Below are 11,102 nucleotides of genomic sequence, written 5' to 3' on the forward strand. Positions count from 1 at the left end.
CCGAGCCCCGCGCTCGGCGCCCGCCGCGCCGTGGGGGAGGGGCGGGGCGCGCCGCGAGAGACCGGGGAAACATGGCTGCTCGTCCTAGTTCGGCGTCGCGGCGTGGCCACCAGCCCCCAGAACAGAGTTAGGAAAGGCTCCGAAGGTGGGTGTGTGGGGGCCCCGGGGGCAGCGCGACGCGGAGGGGCGCTCTCTGGCACCTATTTGCATTTAGGACGTTTTAAAAGAAAATAGTTCCTCCTCCCCCACCCCTTTTGTCCCTCATTAGGTAGCTTTCTCCTCCTGTCACCCAAATATGCAGAAAGTGCCCCATCTACCCCCACCTCCGCCCCACCCCGCCTCAAGGCCGGGGGCAGGTGTGTGGGCAGGGAGACTCGGAGGCGAGGGGGCGAAGCGTGAGAAATCTCTCCCAGTTCGGCGCGTCGCGCTCCCCTCCCCCAACACACACACGCACGCACGCACACACACACACACAGACACACTCGGTGAAGTTTAAAGAGCCGGTTCGACCCGCTTTCGATCTCGCTCCCAGCTGGTCAGCGATGCTTATAGGGTACGTCCGGCGAACCGTGCCCGGCCACCGAGCAACCGCGACCCCGGCCCTATACTTGGCGCCCTTCCCCCTCCGCACAGGGGGCTTCCGGAAAGTACGCAGGAAGACCGCGGCCTCCGGCCCCCTCCCCCATCACCACACCCAGCCCCAAATCCTCGGGCTCGGGGTCCAAGCTGGGATGATACCGGCCAAAGAAAGGAAAACCGCCGGCAAATTGTTCGCGGAAACTCCTGCCTTCTCCGGCGGCCAACCCCCCAGCCCTGCGCGCCATAAGGCACTCGCACGTCTCCAGTCCACAGCTGCGTTGGGGGGGGGGGGGCACAAAAAGGCTCTTGTTTTCAAAAGTCACACTCAGGTTTGGGGGAGGAACTAGGGAAAAGGGGAAGCAAAGCCGACCTTAGCCAGGGATTCGGGTTTTAACGGGTTGGAGGGGCGAAAGGTGAGCGCACAGTGCTACCCAAATTCCCAACTCTGCGCAAACCCGTCCACCAAGGCTGAGGGGGGTCCTCCTCGCCCGCCCCCGCGCCCCACATCTCCCCAAAGGGCCACGAGGGGAGTCGGCCAGCGTTTTCACCCCAGGCCTAGGGGCCTCCTCCGCTGAGCTGCCAACTCGCATAAAACACTCATGTTTGAAAGCGAGAGGGAGATCGAAATAAAAACGAGCGTGCAAGTAACCCACCCTCACTTTCCCCTCTCCCTAAGGGTGGGCTTTTGCCAAAGCCTGCCGTTCCCATCCGTGTAAGTTTCCTCCGGCCGGACTCCCACCGCTGCCCAATCAATAACGGCGAAAAGAAGGCAAACTCCGTCCCGGAGCTGCGTGTTTTCTATGCCCGCATAAATCTGGACCCAGCCAATACCCACCACCAGCACCAGCTCTAGGCAGCTCGCGTCCTGACAAAGTTTCCCGTGCCCATTTATGAACCAGCGCGAATGGCTGCCAGAAAGCCCACCCCCAGAGAAAGCTGGTCCGGGGGTTCGTGTTGACCGGGAGGCGAGGTTCCGAGGCTGGCATCTTAGGGAGGCCGGAAGAAGCAGGGGCGAAGGGGTCCGGGACGTAGCCTTTCGGTAACTTCCAATAGCGGTGGCTCGAGGTGGGGAGGCGCGGGGATTATCTGTGCCTTTGCACGTTCGAAAATCCCTCCCCCCGCCGTCTAATTTATCCTCCCTTCTGAAGGAAAGAAAGAAACATCAGCATCTGGCCCGAAGGTGGGGTGGAAAGAGTGAGGGAGAAAGAAGAGGAAAGGAAGGGAGGCAGAGGAAGGGAGGCAGAGAAAGGGAGGGAGGGAGGGAGAGAAAGGGCGCGTTCACGAACACTACAAAGTTACAAATATGGCTCCCCCGTCTCTCGCCTCATCACTGCAAAGAAATGAAGACGCACTTTAAACTCGAGCCGTTCTCAACTCCACTGCAGCCCCCTCCCCACGCGCTCTCCCCGGGGGCCTCGGCCCACATTTATCAGAAACTAAACTGGACTCGCCAAGCCCAAAACTTATTGTGTGTGAGAGAGAGAAAGGGAGGGGGACGGCGCCGGAGGGGGGGGGTCGCGGAAGGACCGATACATTTATAAAATATAAAACCCCCTTATTTCTGTTGTTAAATCCAGGAGGCAGACCCTGTCCTCCCCCTCCCTCGTTAATCTTTCCCCCCGACGGAGTCACGGGAGCAGCGAGCTCACAGGGTGATTTTCCCTCATTCTCTCAGACCCAAAAGCGTGCGCCCGCTGGCCCCCGATGGGTGCACACTCGCACGCACACTCGCACCCACACTCTCACACTCGGACGCGCACACGCGGGAGCACACGCACAGGTAGTCACACACCAAGGGCAGCGGCAGCAGCAGCCGGAACATGCTCGGATGGCATTGCAACCCCCCAACCTTGCAATTCATTTGCAGTCCGACTCCCAAACCCACACCTCCTGGGCGCCCCCCTCTCAAAAAACAGTGCCTCCCCCCAGCACAGACAGACAAAGTAGAAGAATGGACCGACAGAGATATTTTTGGCAAATGCTCACATCAGAGGGCGTCCTGTTCCGCAGCTCTAAATGAATCCGTTTGTCCATTTCCATCTCTCGTTTGCTCTCTCTGCAGAGGCTCCCGCGCCGGCGGAATTCAATCAATAAACCCCGAACCCACGGCCGCGCGTTTTAGGACTTTGAAGGCTCAACCCGCTCCGCTCGGTTCTCGAGCCCCCAGCACCCGCAGCGCACACTAACCTGATCGTCGTGGAGGCGGGATCTGCGGCCCCAAGGACGAGTGGCAGCAGCCTGAGCCAATCACCACCGAGGGTCTCCGGGCAACAACCCATGGTGGCGGCGACGGGGGGGGAAGGGACCAATGGGCGGGCTGCGCAGCCGGCCAGGGAGGTTCAGCCATTTGGTTGTGGTGCCGGAGACGGACCCCTTTAGATTTCGGGGCGGCTGAGGAGAGCGGTGGCTGTTTGGTGGCTGCGCGAGGGGGGTGGGCGGAATGGCGGGGGAAGGGAAGGTAACTATGCCTGGAAGGCCGAGGCGCCCGGCCGCGCCAGTCCGCCGCCGCCGCCTCAGCCGTTTGGCCGGGGGCGGGGCCGCAGGTGCGTTACACGAGGGGGAGGGGCGCAGCCGGAGGCGTCGGGTCGGGGTCCTCGCCCGGCCGGAGGCTTAGCGTTGCCGACGCGGGCCGCCTGATGGGGTTGCGGAAGGAGGCTGGCTGCGCGAGGTTAGGGTCTGCCGACTGCCCCTCGGGCGGACCCGGGGGGAGGCCTGGAAAGAGGGGGAGGGGTCAAGGGTGCAGTTGCGGGGGAGGGGCTGGTCATTTTCTGGGTCCCGAGGGCCGAGTTGGAGGAGTTTGCTGTCTCCCCCCGCACCCCAACCACCACCACTTTCCGTGACCGCGGCTCACAGCCCAGCTCACCCTTTCCCTCCAGCCTCGTCCAAATCTGGCCACGGCCATCGCTGCCTCTCGAATAAATAAGTAAAGCAAAGCAAGATGCTTCATTCCACCTCTGGATGACTTTCCCGCGCGGTCTCGACCCTCACCGTAGAGATCAGTTTGGGAGGGGTGGTCACCAAGAGGCACCCAGGATCTTGTTTAGACAATATATGAAGACCATGGACTTGGAATAAGAACTGTTGATAAATGTATATATAGAATATTAAAACGTGCAAAAGGAGGGTGCTAATAACTCCTGGGTTTCTGGGCCAAAGATAATTTATGGGGCTTTATAGATGTAGTTCAAGGAAACGGTGTCGTTCATTCTGATCGTCCATCTGAGTCATTGGTTAGATTTGGGTTGCCAAGGAGGCTCTGCTTGGAGCACTTTGACCAGGTTTTTTTGTTTACCTGCTTTGGATTGTTTGAATCACGTTAGTTTTAAGAGACTTTGAAGTCTTAGTTCTCACTGGGTTACCAACTACATATGGCCAGGCCTAGGACCTTTTCGTGTAGTAAATTGGCTGCCTAGGCTTTTAATCACACGGATTGTTAACAAGGACAGATACAGGGGACATCCTGCAACTTAACACTTTACTCAGTAAATCCTGTCACAATAATAAGTGGAATTTAAAAAGTGATAATGTTTATACTTTGAGTACTTGGGAAATGCAAAATAAAATTATTTTAGTCCCTTTGGGTATACTTAGTTTAGAGTAATTTAACATGCTGATTTAGCTGACATATTTGTCATCTTTAGTTTTGTTAAGCTTATTGAAGCTTGGCTGCTAACCAAAAGGTCAGCAGTTCGAATCCACCAGCTGTTCCTTGGAAACCCTACCAGGCTGTTCTACTCTGTCCTATAGGGTCCCTATGAGTCAGAATCGACTCGACAGCAGTGAGTTTGGTTTTTTTATAGAAATCCAGTTGCATAGTTGAGATCTACTCTTTTTTTTTTAATGGTATTGGCTTCTTTTTAAAACAAAAGGAGGACCCCAAGTTACCTCTCCTTTGCCATTGAGTCAGTTATTTCCAAGGATGGTATTTAAGGTTGTTTCAAAAAAGAGCCCTAAAAAACTTCATCACAAACACATTAAGTCAATAGAGTGTGTAGAATCTGTGTAACACAGGAGCCCTGAAGTTTATGTTCTAAATGGTAAAGATTCATCTTCAATTTAAAATGTTTACCACAGTTAAAATGGGATGTAGGATGGTACCTTTGCAGAGGAGGGATCCCTTAAAAGCCATGCATTCAAGTGCAAAGATGTGCCCCATCCAACACTTTGGAACAGAAACAAATAGCTTACTTTAGAGTGTTAGGACTGGAGAGGATGAATTGGAAGTTCAAACCCCCATTAAAGAGAGTGTATCTGGACAAATATGAAAGAGCGCTTCATGGAGTAGCAATGTTTAGAACTGGAAAAGTTATGGCCTGATCACTATAGCAAAATACTAAATGCAACTTGTTTTTAAAAGCATCTTGCCTTTTAAAATTTTAACAACTGCTTTCGTATTCGTGTTAGAAAATTGAAAGAACGCTTCCCTGGATATCAGTCAGTATAGAATTTGAAATATCAAAAAAGTGTCTGTAACTAATTGAATACTTAACATTTTCCACATTTTTCCAACATACTTTGAAAGAAGAGATTTTCTCTCACTTTCACAAATAGAATTCAGTGCTCGTAGTTTACTTCTAAGGAGCCCTGGTGGCACAATGGTTAAATGTCCAGCTGCTAACCAAAAGGTCGGCAGTTCGAACCCACCAGTGGCTCTGCGGGGGAAAAAAGACCTGTCAATCTGTTCCCGTTAAGATCACAGCCTAGGAAACCCTATGGGGCAGTTCTACTCCATCCTGTAGGCTCGCTATGAGTCGGAATCCACTCAACGGTACACAACAAGAACAGTTTATTTCTAAGAAAATTTTCATATGATACTGATTTTTTTTTAATTCTCAAATGGAAATAAGAGATAGCTCAGGTAAAACTAAGCCATTTGCCCTGTGCTACATGACCAAACATCAAAAAATATTTGCTCTTATATTCCTTATTTTACTAGAGTTGTTTCTTAGATTACATTTTATTGCATACTATAGTAGTAAATAAATGGCTCTGAATGGCTCTGCAGATCAGAAGATACAGTAAGAGAAGAAGCCCATATCAAGGAATCTTGCTGAATTTTGATGTGGAGTTGGAACAGGGTGAGTTCCTAACTGCTAAATGATTCTACAAGAGGAGTTAGGTTATGAAAGGTGTAGAGTCTGTAATTTCTGTAACTGGGCTTGATTCACACTAGGAGAATAAATGAGATACACTTCAAAGTTTTGAGCCCCTAGGAAGAAAGATGGTCTTCAAGTAAGGAAAGATATCTTTCTGCCTTCCAGAATATTTCCCATCAAGAACCATTCCAAACAAATGAGCAGCCTATCTTGTACTCAAAGATGTATGAGGAATGGGTGTCCTTAGCCTCCCTTGATAAGTGTTAGAAAGTACTGTTTTATAAATACCCCCATCATTGCTGCTGCCATGTTAGCTCAATTGCCCTTGTTTGGTCTCTAAAGATGGAGAGCCTCTACTGAGCATCCTTTCTATGAGTGAAGTTAATGTTACCATTCAACTTTTTGTTCTTCAGCTTGAATCACATACACTGGAACCTGGCCATTGTATTCTTTCACCTACATCATGGTTCTGCTGCTTGGACCCCAAAGACAATGATATGGAAAGACTCCAGCTTAATTATGTTCTCTTTTGTCTTTCTATATAAATAGCTTTTAGAAATGTAGATTATTCTTTTGAAATCCAGAGTAACAAATGTGAATACTACTATATTTTGATTTGAATAGCAAAGGAATGTTGAGGCCCAGGATCTAAAAAGATTCTTAATTTTCTTGTGCTTAACAAAGCATTGAATAGTATTTTTTAAAATAGTTTAAAAAAATAATTGAATAGTTACCTTATCAATGCGTTGGTCACAGAGAAAAAGTGCTGTTGCATGAACACAGTCATTAAATATGTATGTATGTGATTTAAAAATTAAATTAATAGTAAGAGTCTTAAAAGCAGCTTACACATGGTTTATTTTGAGAAAAAAATAACGATCTCATCTGCACACTTGTTTGGGAATGACTAGAAATGTGAATCAGTTTCTTAAATATATTTATTAAGGATAATTTGAGGTCAGCAATAAAAGGAAAGTTTGCTTACTGCTCACCAGGAAGAAGACAAGAGCTATAAGCTCTTATTTTTAGTATCAAAACAAGGCTATAAAGGACAAATAATGGAATGAGGAGCTACAGAACAAGACTGACTAAAGGCAATCTAGGTTGAAAAATAGAAATGCAATTAATTGAGAATCTATTTGTTTTAATCCATGTAAGGTTGAAGTTTATGAAGAAACGGGTACTAAAACCTATTTAATAGGAAAAGAGGCAGAGAACAGACTTTCTAAAAACTTTTAATATGTTTATTGTTTGCAAATGGCATTTATCATTTTAAGCATACAGAGTTAAACTGTCCTCTTAGACTACCTACTTAGTAATGGCAGTTACTATTTATACCTATAAGTAATGATCTATTTAAAAATACATTCTATAACTCTTCTTGAATTAGAGATCAACTTATTGCATTCTGAGAAATTAGTAAAATATGTACGTATTTCTAATTGAAATATTGGGTCTTTTGAGGAGAGTGTGCCTCTGTCCCAATCTTTCTCTGGAAGTTCTGAATCCTAGCAACATGAGTATAAAAATGTTGAATTCATTTGAGTATGACCAAATGAGAGAGCCATGTTAGGTGCTTGAGGACTCTTACCTGGCAGAGGAACACAGGTTTTACTCTGCTAGATTGATGTTCTGGCCCAATAATTCACCTGAAATCATTTTATATGCCTTCTAGTGTGTTCGAATTATATCACTTCTGTTTATTTAAAGGCAACTTAAGTGTGACAAAATTACTTCTCACTAGGCTGGACCAACTCATTTTGTCTATGTGAACAGAAGCAATGCTATAGGTAAGAGCAAACCATGTTGATCATAGTATCATAGCACTTTTTGTAATAGCGAAAGGAAGGGAGGGAAGGAGGGAGGATTATCCATATGCACAGGAAGAGAGTCTGGGAGAGTATACACTGAAATGCAAAAAAAAAAAAAAAGGTTCTCTATGGGTGATGAAGATACAGTGGTTTGTTTGTTTGTTTTTTTCCTCCTTTCTTTTTGCTTGTCTATATCTTCTAAGTTTTTTCAGTTAATATATAATTTTTTAAATTAAAGAAAGTGATTTCTAATGGAAAATAATAGGTATAGCTGATATTTTGGATGCTTAAGCTAGTCAAGAATTCTTGGTTGCAGACAACAGAAACTTGCCCTGACCAATGGAAGCAGAACACAGTTTCTTGTAGGGCAATCACAGAAGCAAAGAAGAACACGGTTCAGGAAATGAGCAGGAACCAGGAAGCTGGGCAGCCAAGATGACCCTCCAGGTTTGGTCTGCAGAGGACCCCACACCTTGGAAGTCATCTCTATGCCATGGACTCTGCATTCCACCATTGCTGCAAAATGATGTCTCAGGAGCCTGCTTTTTTTTTTTTTTTTCCCCATCACTCCCTCAAGGATCAAAGCCCTGGTATGAGTATTTGCAGATGCCCCAGCTATCAGGGAAAAAGATTATCTGCCTCCTTTAGTTTCTACAGTGGGATGTGTGACCCTGCCTTCTACCTGTTTTAGGATTCTGCCGAAATAGAGTGTTCTCATACTAGGTAGCCCAAAACAAGAATCCATTAACGCGTTCTAATTTAACCATACTATGAAAGGTTTCCTAAGGAGCACGGGTGGCTCAGTGGTTAAGCGCTCAGCTGCTAACCAAAAGACTGGAGGTTCGAACACACCAGTGGCTCCATGGGAGAAAAGACCTGGCGATCTGCTCCCATGAAGATTAAACCAAACCCACTGCTGTTGAGTTAATTTCGACTCATAGCAACCCTATAGGACAGAGTAGAACTGCCCCATAGGTTTCCAAGGCTGTAAATCTTTATGGAAGCAGACTGTCACACTTTTCTCCTACGAAGCAGCTGGTGGGTTCAAACCAAAGACCTTTCAGTTAGCTGCTGAGCTCTTTCCCATAAAGATTTCAGTCTTGGAAACCCTATGGGGCAGTTCTACTCTGTCTTATAGGGTAGTTATAGGTCAGAAGCGACTCGATGGCACATAACACCAACAACATGAAGGTTTCCTAACCATCTGGTGCCCCCAGCTTAGCTCCTGCACTGCTCCCTACTACCTCACAGGATGAGACTGCATCATCTACCGAGGATCAGTCTAAGCAAAGCTAATATTAGAAATCCTTAATTTCTTTAACATGCTTCCCCTTCCAAATCCTAGGCCAGAAGAAACAATATATTATTGTTGATGTCAACGAAGTGCTTAACGAAGCAGAGCTGGCAATAACCTTAAGACTTTGAGAGGAAGGATCCCTAATAGAGACATCTGATTTTAAATTAGATGGAATTTAGACCTACGGGATAAGATAAAGATAGGAATAATCTACATTTTATGTTGCATGAATAAATGCAGAGATCTCTAGATGCCAGTGATGTAAGATCTTGCCTAGTGATGGATTATTGCTAATGGGTTTCTATTTGCTATTTTTTGTTCAGGCTCAAGTGTAGAACTAAGCTGAAAGGTGTGAGGTTCGTAGTAAAAGTTTATTGGAAGTAGGCAAGTGGTCACAGGCCAAGTAAAGGAAAAAAAGGTACATAGCAGGATGCAGTCACTTTAAGGACAATTTAAAAGAAAAAAAATGCTGATGGCAAAAGAAATGCAAAAACCACAAACACTTCAAAGGGGTCCATATCCCTACCAAGAAAGAGGAAAGGCTGCAAAGGATTCACTTATAGAAAACATTAACACTGGGATATTGTGGTCTTTCCTCTTGACCCCATCATTTCAGGTCAATTAGCTTAGATTGCTTTTAAGCTAGAAAAAGCAAATGATACCCTTGCAAAGACTCTGAACAATGTTATAGGAATTCAGCTGTTTGCTAGTTTTATTTTTGCTACCATTAAAACATGGTTTAACTGTTACATGACTGGAAGTTCTTATAAATGGCAGTGACTTTCTTTCCAGAGGAGCAGTGCTAAAGGTTCTGTTCATTGATACACAAAATGCTCTTTATGAGCAAATATTTTGTTAATTAGAGCTTAACTTTTTATCAAATGATTTAGTGCAAATCGTGGCAGACAGCTGTTTAACAAAATTCATTCTCTTTTTCCTGGACACAAAGCTTAACTATGCTTCCCAGCTGCCCTTGCAGTTAGATGGGGCCACGTGACTGAGACCGAACAGTGGACTGTGAGTGGAAATGATGTTTGCCACTTCGAGGCCTGAAATCTCTAATGCATGCTGGCCGAGATGGAGGAGACAGAGTAACCTTAGAAGCCATGTGTTCATGAGGATGGGACCACCCTCAGCCTGGGTCCCTAAGGAGAGTCATTACACCAGCCTGTTCACTTGCCCATCAAGAGATAATCTGACCGAGATGGAAATTTGTATGGTCCTGTGCCATTACACGTTTGGGTCTATTTGCTACTGCGGCCTATGCTGATATACTAATACAGTTTTTTCAGTCTTAGTTTTCTATTCATTTATGATTTTGAAGATCAACTCTAGATGTTGAAAGGTTATTGTATTTGCAATATATCTTTGTATTTCAGGTTCCCAGAGGCACCAAGAAACAGAGATTAAAGGGTTATATTAAATGACAAATACTTAATGAAGAAAAAAATAATTGTAAGGAGTCTATAGAAGTGACATGCAAATATATCTCTTTCCCCCAAGTTTAAGGCTTGGGTTGTAGCAGGTGTAAAATAAATGTCTGTTGTCTCTTACCAATAAGTGACCCTCCTTCCCCTTCTGAGTGACAGTTCAGTTGCCCATTGGGCATTTACAAACAGTTGTCCTACAGGAACATCCACACAACATTTCCAAAACCAAAACCATCTTCTCTGTCAGCCTCTGCCTACTCTGACTCCATCAAGGTACCATCATCCATTATGCTCTTGACTCCCATTTTTTATCAGTAGCACCCTGAAAATTGTCCTCTGATGATTCCCATAGCCAATGGTTGCTTTGTTCTCTGTTTTTGTTCCTAGATACCCTTCCTTCTTTCACTACTTTCCTATTTTTACTACTCTAATCTGAGAGTAAAGAGCCCTGGTAGTGTGTTAAGCACTCGGCTGCTAACCAAAAGGTCGGAGATTTGAACCCACCCAGTGGCTACACGGAGAGAAGACCTGACGATCTGCTCCCATAAAAATTCCAGCCTAGGAAACACTATGGGGCAGTTCTGCTCTGTCATATACGGTCGCTAGGAGTTGGAATCAACTCAACAGCACACAATAAGTGCTTGCACCAGCTCTAGTCTCTCTCATGTCTTAATTGAGCCATGTGTCAGTTGTTCCCAGGCTTCTGGTTTTCTCACCAGTAACATTTCAAAAAAACATTATACAGACCATCAAGGATTGCCAACTTTTTAATTTTGCCAGATAAAAACATTTTTAAAAAAAAAAAAAGACTAAACCAAAGCTAAGAAGTTTCCTGAATACAATCAAATACTTTGAGAGACAGAGTAGCAGGGGTAGGGGTCTGGGGACC

At 45.9% G+C, this 11,102-nt stretch overlaps 1 protein-coding gene across 1 annotated transcript in view; it reads right to left on the bottom strand.

Annotated features, from left to right (window-relative positions):
* Positions 1 to 2,770, bottom strand: part of ANP32A (acidic nuclear phosphoprotein 32 family member A) — a 41,240-nt gene extending 38,470 nt beyond the window's left edge. Inside the window, exon 1 of the mRNA XM_004374697.3 lies at positions 2,566 to 2,770. Coding sequence (XP_004374754.1) covers positions 2,566 to 2,619 — 54 coding nt within the window. The 5' untranslated portion in view covers positions 2,620 to 2,770. The remainder of the gene's footprint in view (positions 1 to 2,565) is intronic.
* Positions 2,771 to 11,102: the final 8,332 nt, after the last annotated feature.

Source organism: Trichechus manatus, unplaced genomic scaffold, assembly GCF_000243295.1.
Source record: "Trichechus manatus latirostris isolate Lorelei unplaced genomic scaffold, TriManLat1.0 scaffold00030, whole genome shotgun sequence".
Classification (NCBI taxonomy): Eukaryota; Metazoa; Chordata; class Mammalia; order Sirenia; family Trichechidae; genus Trichechus; species Trichechus manatus.